At 33.6% G+C, this 14,714-nt stretch overlaps 2 protein-coding genes across 4 annotated transcripts; both read right to left on the minus strand.

Annotated features, from left to right (window-relative positions):
- Positions 1 to 1,668: 1,668 nt before the first annotated feature.
- Positions 1,669 to 4,107, minus strand: LOC114318955 (small ribosomal subunit protein uS10c-like). The gene is made up of 3 exons (XM_028265941.2): positions 3,828 to 4,107; positions 3,522 to 3,581; positions 1,669 to 2,232 (listed from the first exon to the last, which is right to left on the minus strand). Exon 3 carries the CDS (start codon positions 2,230 to 2,232, stop codon positions 1,921 to 1,923), a length of 312 nt encoding a protein of 103 aa, XP_028121742.2. The 5' UTR covers positions 3,522 to 3,581; positions 3,828 to 4,107; the 3' UTR covers positions 1,669 to 1,920.
- A 2,189-nt stretch (positions 4,108 to 6,296) lies between these two features.
- Positions 6,297 to 10,732, minus strand: LOC145797409 (uncharacterized). 3 transcript variants are annotated; one of them, XR_014338937.1, is made up of 4 exons: positions 9,580 to 10,732; positions 9,275 to 9,496; positions 8,788 to 9,077; positions 6,297 to 8,649 (listed from the first exon to the last, which is right to left on the minus strand). XR_014338937.1 is itself a non-coding variant. In XM_082884496.1 (3 exons), the coding sequence occupies exons 1-3, from the start codon at positions 9,769 to 9,771 to the stop codon at positions 8,964 to 8,966; spliced, it is 528 nt and encodes a 175-aa protein (XP_082740622.1). In that variant the 5' UTR covers positions 9,772 to 10,732; the 3' UTR covers positions 6,297 to 8,963. The 3 variants fall into 3 exon arrangements, 1 of the variants encoding a protein (XP_082740622.1); XR_014338938.1 differs by having other exon boundaries at positions 6,297 to 7,439; positions 8,336 to 9,077; XM_082884496.1 differs by having other exon boundaries at positions 6,297 to 9,077.
- Between the last annotated feature and the right edge of the window lie 3,982 nt (positions 10,733 to 14,714).

The following is a 14,714-nucleotide window of genomic DNA, read 5'->3' on the forward strand; positions in this document are numbered from 1 at the left end:
CGTAGCTTGAACTCAGTTTGCAAATGTTTCCAATGACAAGTGATGTAAAATTAGAATAAACATAACACATTTATTTAGGAAAATTTTCAAATGGGTTGAATTGATCTAATTTCGAACAAGCCGTCCAAATTTTTAACACAATGATAATAAAATATAGTTATGGTCCTTAGAGAATGTGCTACCTATGAGTTTTCTTCGTAAAGTTTGTGATTTTATTCTATTGGTCCCTAAACATATATGAAGAAGACAAAACATAGTATTACCTTGTTTAGGGATGAAATTGAAAATTTAGAAACTGAAGCAACACAAAATGCATACTTTAGGGATTAATATGTGTTTTATTATTATTAGGTTAATGATTTAGACGATCTTATTGTTTTAGAGTTGGTTAAATGGCCATTTACATTTGTTTTGCCATTCGTGATATCATAAACGCATAATATGTTGAATTTTTGTACTTCAAATTATTTGTGTCAAGTATCTGCCTTTCTTTCCTCATTCCTAAATTATTCATGATGCCATAATTAATTAATTACTTCTCTATATGTGTCAGGGGTTGAAGTCTGATCAAGAGTCATGGATGTGTTCGTGTATATTAACTGAAGGAAGACTTTGACCCATGACCAATGAAGACTGTATTTTTGTACATAATAAATAGAGAGAGATTTGTTGGCATCATGCATGTGTACTTTTTTTGTGGTTGATGTATGGTTAATGTTTAAATTGGCCATGCAAGACAAAAAATTTTGCATGTCATCTGTAAATGATGTGCATGTAAATAATTGCATTTGGTACCTCCGTGGATACCATCGTTAGACTGGGTATCACACAATTGAGGAAGTATCACTCTTGATTTTTTTACCCTTAAATGTTTGGTGAGTTTTAGGAGGTGGTAATGGCCAACAGCGAGGGTGCCTGGTGGTGGGGGTGGTCAGGGCTGGTGATTAAAAATGTTGCTAAAGGTCAGAGGGTGGCCAAAGGGTGGTTGGAGGTCACGGAGGTTGATTGGAGTGTGTCAATGGAGATAGGCCGGTCAGTGGTGACCGGTGGTGATGTAGAGCGATGGTGGTCGTTGGAGGTGGTGAGGGCGGTTGATTGGAGTGTGTCAATGGAGATAGGCCGGTCGGTGGTGACCGGTGGTGATGTAGAGCGATGGTGGTCGTTGGAGGTGGTGAGGGAGGAGAGATTGAAAACTTATTTTGAAAACAAAAAATTAAAAAAAAAAAACTTTTTATTTCCATTTTTAAAAAAAAAATAATTCGATTAAACTTTTATGAGAACAAAAACAATATACCAAACAAGTGAAATTAATTCAAAAATATAGTGCAAGTGAAGTATGTGTTCTAGCGCACATAAGGCCACAGTTTTCACTTGCACCAAAGCACAAGAACATAATTCTCCCAAATTTTCTTCCTTAGTCATTGTCCTTCAAAACTGCTCATATGGAAATGGGCAGCATCTTTAAAAACAAATAGGAACTCACATTTGCAACCAATATTTTAGTTATCCATTCAACCATATTCTCAAGCAACTCTTGTACAAGCATGACATGATACTACCACCAAATTAGAGGTTGTGCTTGCTTTTAAATTTGAAGCGAGCTTCAAATGCGGGTAGGCAAGTATAGTGCTCTTTTTTAGCTATGATCAAGATCAGGATGAAGACAACTGAGCCCACTTGATAATTTGCCATTATTGCCACAAAGAAGAGCTTTCACAATTTTCTTACACCATAGAAAAGATTGAATCAAAGATTAAGAAGTTTCAAGCTTTTATTACATATCCATTGGAACTAGTATTTGAGTGTTTTGGGCTGTATGAGGTGGAATTCTCATATACAGTTCTAAGAGGGGGAGTCTAACCTATCTCAAATAAAGAAGTGTGAACATACAGTGCTCATCAAAGCTGCAGCAATCCTTTCTCAGAGCTTGACTTCCACATCAACCTCGGTGGGAAGGTCAAGCTGCATCAAGGAATCAATCATTTGGGCAGTCGGGTATAGAATATCAATGAGGCGCTGATGAGTTCTGATCTCAAAATGGAACCTGGCATCTTTGTGGACATGTGGAGATTTAAGTACACAATAAATTCGCTTCTTGATTGGTAACAGCACAGGACCCATGGTCTTTGCACTGGTAGTCCTTGCAGCATCTGTTATTTGCTTGCATGAATCCTCTATCAATCGCACCCAATATGACCCAAGTTTAATCCTAATTTTCTGCTTCAGTGCCATCTGAGAATTGGCAAAAAAACATAATAAGACAACCGGAATGTCACTAAAACTACTGAATATTAAAAAAAAATATAAGATATATCTAGTCGAAAATTCAGTTTCATTTAGTCTTGAACGTTTTACGTAGACTTCCAAGATACTTGACTAAACAGATTGCCATCAAAAGCTTAAATTAAACAATTGACACTTATCCAATGCAAGACTATTTTAATGAGTAGTTATTCTTTTTCAAAAGATTATCATGTTCGGTTTGTGGAGCCTCATTCGTATTGTACACCTCACCATGAAGTTGTGAATCCAACTTGGCAGTGAGTTGGGCAGAGGGGTTGCAGGCGGCAGCCAGCCTGAAGGTGGGAGTTGGGGGGCTGTGAACCCTAACATATAGATTGTTGTTTAAACAAGCAGCCAATTTGTACTCTATTTTATTTTTTATTTTTTCAATATAGTGAAACTAGTGTGAACCAATCTTGCCAAACAGCGTATCTCTATGGTGGTGTTTGGTGTAGCTGTTAAAACAGATTATAGATTATAGCTTAACAGATTATAGATTATGACTTTAATCAGAAGCGGTTAATCTGTTTGGTATAGCTGTTGGATTATAGATTTAAGTTGCTGAGTAGTGTTTGTTAAATAAGCTGTGAAGTAGCTTTTTCAATTAATTTTTATTTTTTATTATTCACTATTTGTCTACATTTTTCATAAAAAATAATAATAATATTTAATAGTCCATTTGAGTCTTTTTCTATTTTTTAAAAAATAAAAAATAAAAAAATCTAAGAGTATAACCGTGAATTAACATGTCCACAGCAGAAGCTGATAATCAGAAGCAAGGGGTGAGCAGCTTCTCAGAATCAGCTTTTTGACTTAAAATAAGTTGTTAGAATCAGAAGCTGTTTGAAATAAGTTTAACCAAACAGTCCAAAATAACTTTTTAAAAGCCAGAAGCCATAAGTTGGCTTAAAAAAGCTGCACCAAACACCCCATAGATGTCATGCTTTTTATTTGTAATTGATTCTTCTTGCTATTGTGTATTTGGTTAATTCCTCAACATATCACCATTCTTCTATTCTTTCTTATCAAATGTAATAACTTATGTAATCTATTTTTCATAAAATTTGAGAGACAAATGCCATTTAGAGCAAGAATCACAGTCCCAGTGCAATTGGTTGTGGAGCTTATACCACCCAAATGGTTATTTTGGGCTCTATTTCTACATACAAACATAATGTCCTTGATTCCCTTCAATTTTTCTCAGCAACTAAACAGAATATAAATGGTGAAAAGATTACCTTCTCAGCATCGGCCCCAATACTGAGCGGCGACGAACCAGGATCCACCGATCCTCCAACCTGAACATCCCCAAATTAACATTAATCTCCTCAAATTCAGAGAAACATAGAGTATTTCATGACACAAAATTAGAAGAAGAGTGGTGCTGTACAAACAAACTTTCCTTACAAACTGATGTATCACCTAGAATATTAGTAAATTAGGCCTTATTTCACATTGGAAAGTTGTATCACTCCATGTCACGTTGTAAGAAAAGTTTGTAAATTTTTTTTTTTTTTTTTTGTATAACATTTTTCTTTACAAACCTCAGTCGTAGCAGAGTCAGGACCATCTAGGGTTTCTTGGGAATCCAAAACTTCAGGTGCAGCAAAAACCCTAAAAGTATATGATCGAGAGGGTTTTAGGGCTTTTAGCGGCGTATAAGTTGAGGGCAAAGAAAGAAGAGAAAGCTTGGGCTTGACAGCAATGGCGGAGAAAATGGATGATGATGATGATGATGGTAATGTGGACGAGTTGTAGCAGAAGGTGATGAAACAAAACAGCCATTGATTCTCTCTCTTACAACCCGACCAGGCTGTGCTTGCTTGCCCTGCAATGCAACAGTTTCGCAGTGTTATCCAAATGTAAATTTCTTTTTACGCTATTTCAATAATTTTTAAAAAAACAATTTATTTGGACCAATAATAATATTTAGATAAATTATAAAATTAAAAAAAAAAACATATCGAGTCTCACAAATTTAATAAACTACATTAGGTTGCGTTTGGTAGAGTTTTGTAAATATGATTTGAGAGTATGAGTGATATTTTGAGTTTGTGAGTTGTGGAATTATGATTTGAGTGTAGAAAATTTGTTTGGTTATGGTTTTTGAATAAAGTGTGGAATTGAGTTTTGAAAGTTTGTTTTGACATGTGAAATAAGAAAATTTGTTTGGTTATAAGTTTTGGAAAGAGTTTTCAAAATTTAATTTAAATTGTTATAACTCATAACAAAACACACTACTTTCACAGTATTGAAAATTCTGATCAACACTCGTAACCAAACTCTTTTTAAAATTCAATTAAAAAAATTTATTATTAACAGAAAATAACATTAATCAATTTTTAATTGAAAATACTACAAAGAAAATAATTTTTTTCAAAATAAATATTCAAAAAATTTAAATCATAAATATTTAAATAATCTAAAAATTTAATAAGTAAAAAATAAAAATAAATATTCAAAAATTTAAATCATAAAAAATTAAATAATTTAAATATTCAAAAAATTTAAATAATTTAAAATGTTAATATTTTAAATTTAAAAACAACTCTACACTTAAATCGTAACCAAACATATAAAACAAAACTCAATTAAGAAATTATTTTTAAAACTCATAACCAAACACATAACTCGAAACTTCATACTATTTTCACAACTCTACACTCAAATCGTAATCAAATACATAACAAAAAAATTAAAATATTTAAAAATATTTTTATAAAATAGAGTTTGAATTTATTTTTATAAAATATTTTAAAATTTAAAAAATTAAAATCGTAATATTTTGAAATTAAAATATTTAAGAATATTCAAAAAAATTTAAAATTAAAAAAATCGTAAAATATTTAAATATTAAAATATTTAAAATCTTAACAAAATTAAAATATTTAAATATTTAAAATATTAAAATATTGATTTGAATTGAGTTTTGAAAAGAGTTTTGAATTATGTGTTTGATTATGAGTTTTGAAAAAGAATGATTATGTTTTGAATTGAGTTTTGAGAAATGGGTGTAGAATTATGATTTGAAAACTCAAAATAAACAACATACTTAAATCAATAGGTGAAATTATAATTTGAATTGCTTACCAAACGGAGCTTTAGATTTTTTGTAAAATTTTAATTTATATAGTAATACTTTGTTCTACTTTTATTAGTAATTTATTAATCGTGTATATGAAATTAATGTTGTTATCTAATTTATATTTTCATTTTATATTTACACACCCTATGCATTATTTATGTTTAATTTTAATCTTATTAAAATGGAGGTTGTGTAATAATGTATGTCACGACCCGCTCCTCGTATCTAAGGGTTAAATATCGTGATTGTCAGTAATTGAAGTTACCTCCGGTCAATTTTTGAACAAATTAATAAATGCGAGTGGAAATAATATTTAAGTGAGGGTACCAAAATAATCATCGGAGTTCTATTTTTATTACAAAATTTATTGACCAAAAAGGCCGATATTTACATATAAAAATATCACAAAAGTGTTGTGTGTGTCTATTCCGCAGTCCCGCGTCTAAGACTTTTCAAAAGTTATTTCTAAATTGCATTGTTTCTTAAAAATTAGTAAACCACTATAAGCACATGGCAGAGTGAGAAATATTATGCCAAGAGTACAAGGGATTATTTTAAATATTTAAAATAACTTAATCTGAACAAATAATCATTTAAGTAGCAAAATTGAGATTATGTAAATAAATAACCATAACCACAGTACCGAATAAAACAGAACAGAGATCACAGGAGTGACAGTCAGAACAAATGTACGGATTCAATTGATGGCTCGTACAGATTATAGAGGTAGCTCCCACAATAGTGTAGCACTTATCTCCACACAGCACTTTGCTCCGTACAGAATAGAGGTCAATAAATCCATGACAATAGAGGGTCACAAAGTGACAAAACAGAGGCCAATGATTATTTAAGTCCCCCAAGGTATGAGATTCTTGTAGTCACTACAGGAAAAAACACTTTTCGTGACCAACATTTATGGTCGCAAAAAGGTCAAATCTGGTCGCTAATAGTTTTTAGCGACCAAAAAAAGTTGGTCGCAATTTGGTCGCCAAAAGTCCGTCACAGAAGGTTTTTGGAGACCAAAAGTGAAGTTGGTCGCGGAAAATCATCATTTGCGACAACATTCTTTGGTCGCGGAATGCTCTTGAATTTGTCAAAATTGAACCTATTGCGACAAATAATTTGGTCGCTAAAAGTCTACTTTCTGCGACCATCTATTTTGGTCGCTGAAATATAACCATTTGCGACGAAAATATTGGTCGCAGAAAGTAGACTTTTAGCTACCAGAATAATTCTAGTCGCGGAAAGTGAGCATTGGCGACGAAATTTTTGGTCGCTGAAAGTGGACTTTTGGCGACCAGAATAATTCTGGTCGCAGAAAGTGATTATTGGCGACGAAATTTTTGGTCGCTAAAAGTGGGATTTTGGCGACCAGAATCTTGTTGGTCACAGAAAGTGAGCATTGGCGACGAAAGTTTTGGTCGCGAAAAGTGGACTTTTGGCGACCAGAATCTTGTTGGTCACAGAAAGGGTGTGTTTAGCAATTCCTAGAAGCTTTTTGCGACTAAAAACATATTGGTCGCAAAAAAACTTTTAATTTCAAAATTGATTCTTTTAAATATAATGCTAAATTTTTTGTAATACCTATAATACATTTGCAATTAATACATAATTCATGCCCATCCAATCAATTTTAATATACCAATCCAATCTAAAAAAAAAAAAAAAAAAAAAACCATCAATTATAAAGTCAAAATAATAATTAATATATTTACAACCACCTGTCAATATCAACATATTACATGCACAAAATAACCATCCATCCTTATAATAAATTCACCACATCAAAAATCAAAAAAACCATCAATTATAAAGTCAAAATAGTAATTAATATATTTACAACCACCTGTCAATATCAACACATTACACGTCCAAAATAACCATCCATCCTTACAATAAATTCACCACATCAAAAAATATTTAACAAAACATCAAAGATTTCAAATGCATGTCATATTTGTCCGATGCGAAGTATCTCAAAAACTCCACATATATATATGCACAACTTAGAATTAATGCATCGGCAAACTCAGATCCATAAACATGCATGACTACGCCTCTAGCTAGCTACCTGCAATAAAAAAAAAAAAAAATTGAAGAAAGCGTTGTTAATAATAATATATTTGTTTACATTTCTAAATAAAAAATAAAAAAAAAAAACCACAACACCACAACACCACCACATTATTACCATCCTTACAGTTCGTGTATTATCTCCTCCATCACTAGTTCAATCCCTAACTATGTAAATAGAATTATTATCCATGTATAGATTGTAAATAGAATATTCTGTTAAGTCAACATTGTGGGGACAACTGTAATGTGAATCAAAATATTATGAAAACATAGTGTAATTTTGCCAAACATTGAGAGTAAATTATAATTTCTCAAATTTTCAGGAGAGATACAATGTATTTATTTATTTGTGTGTGGATATTCAGGATTCTCAGCCATGTCTTTCCCCAACACAAGCTTCAATAGTTAGTGAGAAACCAACAGAGAAAAAAAAAACAAACCAGCAATCCAAAGCAACACAAACCAATTAACTAATATTAGAAAAACACACCATCATCTGCAAACACCACCTACTCCTTTATACACATAGTACCTCTTAACTTTACCTTTACATAAAGTAGCCTTTAACAAGATAAAGCCTCTTGAACCAAACAAGCTAACAAGACAGTCATAGAAATGTAACTATGTAACTATGTACCTAAATCCAATAATTTAATACCAAGTCATGTACTGAAAATAAGGCACCTCAACCTATGTCCCTCAACCATCCAACTATGTACCTAAATCCGAATGAAATTAACCTATGAAACCAATCAAATCAATATTAGACCATCATATGAATGGATGCCAACACGACAGTCATAGATCAACTGTCAAAATCAGATCTATGAGCTGATAAATTGAAACAAATCCCAGAAGTATTCACAAACCATCAAAAGCAATAGTACTTACTCATCAAAAGAGTCATATCCACTACCATTGCCCTGCATTTGTCTCATAAAGTGTTCAAACTGCTCAAAGCGTCCTTCATATGATTGAATTATCCCTTTCAGTGATGCTACCTCTTCTTTAAGGCCCTTAACCTCTTCATCACGTGCTTGTGATGACCTAGTTGTAGACTTGAATGCAGAAGACGGCTTTGGACCAACCCCGAAACCTCTCAAATACCCTGAACGCTTCCCAAGGACTTGAACAGTAATTTCCTCCTGTGTTAGCGGAGTTGCTCCAGGCTGTGAAGATTCCTCACGAAGTTGGTCCATCTTTTCCTGTTTGTGTTAAAAAAAGAAAAGAAAACAAAAAAAAAAAAAAAAAAAGGATCAGCAGTTATCCTATTTTACAAGTACACTAACTAGTTAAGCATTATATAGGACTATGAATAACAAATATAATGAAGGTATACTTACATATAACTCCGCACAAACTGGTTCAATCCAATCTTTTTTTTTCTTACTCCAATGTGAGGTCTTGAAAAAATCTACAATGTGAGGCTCCTTTCCAGTTTCAATTCCCTACATGAAACATATAAAATGCAAGCTTAGTAATATTGTTAATAAAAAAATTGCAGCATTAACTATAAGTTTTAAAACAAAAAATATGTTACCTCAATTGAGATTGCTGCTGAAAATGACCTTGAACCCATGGTGTGATTATAGGGTAACTTTTTCCTATTGGCTATATTTCTTGTTGACCGTTTCTACAATGCAATAGAAATATTAACTTAAAAATCAATATCCAAGCATGGTTCCTATATCTTTCCCTCCATCTCTGCAATTTCCTTACTCTGTCTCATATATAATTGTATATTATTTGAATTTCAAAGAAACTTGGGACCTTTGAGTTATTCATTGTAGTGCAATTAAAAGAAACATCCATGACTGTTAAGTTAATTACCTTGTGTGTGTCACCAAGAAACACTTCATCAATCATGTATCTCCAATCTTCTTCGCTCACCCCAACAAATGGTTTACTATAAGGATCTGTACCTTCTTTCACCAACTCTTTGTAATGTTCATGCATATGATATCGCCAGCCTTTAAACAAATGTGTGGCCTTTGTGTCAATGATTTCTTGTGGAAGTGGACTCTCATCATATCCTTCAATCTCAAACTTATCCTGTCCCAATTAAACATAAAATGAAAATTAAACATCTTATATATTAATTACTTCAATCTCAACAACTATAAAAATTAAATTACCCGCAAGGATTGTACAATAGCTGCTCGAATGACTGGTGGAACGTCCTCCCAATTTTTTGTTCCTTGCAATGGGGCTTGCAATCGAATTTGTGCCCCCAATTCGTTAGCGGCCTTGGTGGCATTAAGCCCCACAAATGTCCTCCTCTCAATAGAAACTCCAACAAAAAGCTTCTTCCCACCATGTTGGCTCATGAGTCTACTACTGTTCTTACCCCTAGTTGGACCTCGTACTCGCTTTGCAGATGGACCTATATTATAAACACAAAATGAAACACTATTATAGGCTGCTGCTAAATAAACTTCTGTTGCTGTATATACAGAGCAGATTTTAAGAACTCTCTTTAAATAGCATATGTGAATGAAGATTACTATGTGTCATATAATGTACATAGGTTGCTGCTGCTGCTGCTATATAGGTTGCTGTAGATTTTAAGAACTCTCAAGTTTAAAGCATCATGGAATGTATATGCCTTTATTCAAGCTTGCTATTATGTCATGTTCATGATTATAAGATTACTATGTCTAAGATAAGATGACTGAACATGCCTGTAATCCTGACTATATCAGCCTCGACTGCATAGAATGGTAAAATTATTTCAACATTAGGAACATGTAGATGCTCTGTTCTATTGGCTAATTTTTCTGGCCTAACTGCAGCAAGATTTAGCTTCTTAACTTCTTTAACTAACTGCAGCAACCTCCAGGAACTGGACATAGGCCTTAACAGGTTCAAAGGTGAATTACCAACTTTGATTGCTAATTTTTCAACTACTCTTCAACAGCTGATTGCAGGAGCAAACCAGATATGAGGATCCATCCCTGAAGGAATAAAGAATTTAATTGGCCTGACATGGTTGGTAATCTCCATGAACTCAATCACAGGAGAAATTCCAGTGGGTATTGGCAAACTCGAAAGATTGGAGGATCTTTGCCAGTTTGATAATAGAATTTCAGGGGAAATTCCAGCCGATCTTGGAAACACAACACAGTTGGGTCAATTGTATTTGCACACAAATAATTGAGGCTGAAACTTACAGAGAAAGGAGCTGAAACTTACAATTGAATCTTAAAAAAAACACTGTAATTGATCGTAATGATATTAGATCGTAACCAATATCGCTTTGAGCATTACCAAAGACCACTTCAATTGTAACCAACAATACCACTTTATAGAGGACAGAGGGAAGGAGGGAGAGGTTTTGCTCAATGGCAACTGCTCAAATTCTGGTAATATGTTTATTTGTTTGATTGAATCAAATACTTATTTTTCTCTATATATTTCTTCTCTTAAGCTTTACAAGATAAGGGTAGGAAAAACAGTAATTCTAAGAATCCAAAAAAATAAACTAAAAAAAAATGTCTAGAATTTGTAGAATTTGTAATCAAAGATTAAGATTTATTTATACTGAGCTCCCACAATAATAACTTTAAATATAGACATTTGTCAATCAACTTGGTTTCTTCTACACTTTGACCAACTATTAGAAAACATTAATTAGATGGCATAAATATCAACTATGGGGAAACTTACGTCCAATTCTGATGAAAGCATTAGATCAGAAATCATGTCAATAACCCCTGGTAGTTGGGAATCTTGGGATAAGGTTTTGTTGAGTTGCACAGTTATGTTTTTATCCTCTAGATTTGGCCTTGAATGATTTACTATATTGTAAAACTAATACTTTATGGTTTTCATTCTTATGAAGGCTGTTCAGCTCAACAAATTTGATTACAGACTTTCAAATAGGTTGGACACAGATTTACAAAAGCTTAGATGCAGAGTTAACTATCATGCCTTGAAGTTCACTGATCCTATAATTGACATGGGTGAACAATTGGTCCATCGAATGAAGATGAGAAGCAAGCTCCTGAGATAACTAACTCAACCTTAAGTTTTTACTGCTTAAGACTTCGTTAACCTCAGTTAAATTTCATCTCTGAAGCTCATAATGACCACAACTGACAGACCAATCTTGAACTTTTCCAGTGCAGTCTGAGCTCCAGAGAGTTGGTTTAAACACGAATTCCCTTCTGAGACCTCAAATCTCAAATCACACGGATAAAAAAAATGCCTCAAATATCAGGGTGAAAGCTCTTTAACCAAAAAGAAGAAGAAAAGGAAAGCCTAACTCCAATGTATCAGAATGCTTCAAATTCTGCTGCAACTGCTTCGAATAATATGATACATATACCTAACAGTGCTTTGAATCCATTGAAGTGCTTGATAAATAACCTAACATAGTTTTCAATCCACTGTTAGAAAAATAACTACTAGTCGAAGCCCTTTGCCTGCAGCAAAGGTAAAACCTTAGGGCATATGGAGGAGCAATGTCACTCAAAAAGGAATAGAAAGAGAGGGGAAAAGCTATAGACACAACCAAGTCTGATTGGCTTCTTTCTTAAAACCAGTAGTGAAAAAGTCATTTGACTGACAGCAAAAGATAATTATCATATTGAATTTGCAGAATGCTTTGACACTGCCCAAGAGATCAATACAATTCAATCTTAGCAAATGGAGAACATCATTGCAAATGTATTGCCAAAATACAGAGTTGCCTACTTCAGAGATCGCAGAGATTGTGAACATCACAAGCAACCTAAAGAGGATCAAATTGATACCATGAATTTATTATTTCCCTTTGTAGAGATCAAAGAAAATGACTAGAGGAAATAAGAACAGAAAGAACAGAAAAAATAAATAATTAATTAAAAAAATGTGAGGGTAGGGAACAGATTAGAACTCCTAAGGGTGGAATGGTAAGGTTGCATATTATCATGTGATGTGGCACAGAGTATAGTATGGGCAGCCCATATATTTACAGGAAAGAGTAAGCATGTAGTAACATGTAGTAACACTTACCAATATCAACTGTTTGCGAAGATGGAGAGGCATCCACAGGAGATAGACTTGCAAATGCATCCACAGGAGATGCAGCTGGGAGCTCAACCAGGTTTGCCTCTGACATTGAGGTCGTCGACCTCCTCTTAGTGGCTTGCCCAGGTGGCATCTGTGTAGTCTTTGTATCTAACAAATGAATTGTAAGCAACCAAAAGTAAAAATTTAAAATGCATGACAATTTATGATTAATACACAGATTAATCAAAACAGATTAATACACAGATTCAGACAGATTCAGATTCAGCATTAAACCAGATTCAAGCAGATTAATACACAGATTAATCAAAACAGATTAATTGACAATTTATGATTAATACACAGATTAATCAAAACAGATTAATACACAGATTCAGACAGATTCAGCATTAAACCAGATTCAAGCAGCAGATTCAAGCAGCAGCCGCATTTCAGCATTAAACCAGCAGATTCAAAATAGATTCAGCAGATTTAGATTAATACACAGATTCAGACAGATTCAGACAGATTCAGCAGCATCACCAAACAGAAGAGAAAAAAAAACATAGAGCACTTCAGCAGCAGCACACAGAGGAGACAGTAGAACAAACACAGCTTCAAACAGATTCAGACAGATTCCAATGTTTCCAAATGGACCACAATGAAGCAATAGGTACAACATTCCAGACTTGTTGTAACTAAACATGTCTTCATTAACAAGGCCATGCCATTACAATCAAGAGCATTACAATGAAAATGACTTGATAATGCAAAAAATAAAGGATATTACAATCAAGGCTCTATATCATCATCTGTATCCGAGTTACTATGACTATGAAATTCATCTTCATCATCAGTAGGATCATTTGAATGTTGATCATTATCATCACAGATAAAATCATCTCTGTTTGGACCCTCTACATGTACACTTGTACTAGATTGCAGAACCACTTGACTTGGAATAATATCAGGTGCAATATCAGTCCTACGTAAAGTGTTGCTAATGGAATCTGCAATGCTGATTTGGACAATTTCAGTGGTCTCGTCCTGCTGGAACACATCATTCGGAATAGGCAATTCATTAGCATCGGGATCTACATCCTCAAGCTCCGGCACATTCCATATTCCTCGACGTTGAAATCGCTCTACGACTTTCCAATGTTCACCTAATTTGGTATCATTGACATAAAAAACTTGTTGCACCTGACTTGGCAAGACAAATGGGTCATTTTGATACCAACGGCTTCTTACATCAATGGTTGTCAAATGTGTTTCAGTGCGAAATGTTCTGTTGCTACCAGTGTTAAACCATTCGCATTGAAACAACACAACTCGATGCCCGAACATGTATGTCATTTCCCAAACTTTATTCAACTGACCATAGAAATCAATTGACATACCATGATGATCCCCTTGAACAACCAACCCACTATTTTGACTTTTACGACGGTTGTCTCGCTCTTTCGTGTGGAATCGAATGCCATTACAAATACAACCTGAATAAATATTCACTATTGGACTAGGACCATTAGCTAATGACCACAACTCATCAGTTGCTTCCGATGATCCTTCAGCTCGTAATTGATTTATCTACATGAACATGTGACAAGGATGCATGATGTTAATATCAATCTACGAACAGTGAATTATGTTTATGATGAGAGGTTACATATTATCTATGTATCTTATATATTACCCGCTCTTTGAACCACCTAGGAAATTCTTCTTGTTGTTGTCTTGTAATGTCATGTACATTTGCATTTTGTAACTGATTCTTGTGTTCTCTACTTGAAAAATCAAATGTGAATAATTAGTACTTGAGTGTGATCATAATGAAAAGCATTTTGCATAGACTTAACTAAATGAGAACATACTCTAGATATTCATCAATTTCAGGACTATTATACAAGATAAACCAATGAGCCACTTTTCTTTCATTCTCAGACACGTCAACTGCCCTTTGAGTTAGCCCAAAAGTACGGACTTTTTGTGAAAAAACTGAATGCCCTGAGCCAACATCACCACCATCTTCATTTCTTTCCTCTCTGTTAAATACGGTTTCAATCCCACCAAGATACATAGAGCAAAAAGTTAGGCATTCTTTGACAATGTAAGCTTCTGCAATTGAACCTTCTGGGTGAGCTCGATTTGCTACATACCCTTTCAAAATCCCGAGTAATCTTCAACAAATAATATGAAATTATTATGTAAACCATATATATGGGTATACTATAATATTAAAAAAAATATAATTTCACATAAAAGAGCACAAAAATACCTT

The sequence above is a fragment of the Camellia sinensis genome, chromosome 8, assembly GCF_055761805.1.
Source record: "Camellia sinensis isolate YWXY chromosome 8, ASM5576180v1, whole genome shotgun sequence".
Classification (NCBI taxonomy): domain Eukaryota; kingdom Viridiplantae; phylum Streptophyta; class Magnoliopsida; order Ericales; family Theaceae; genus Camellia; species Camellia sinensis.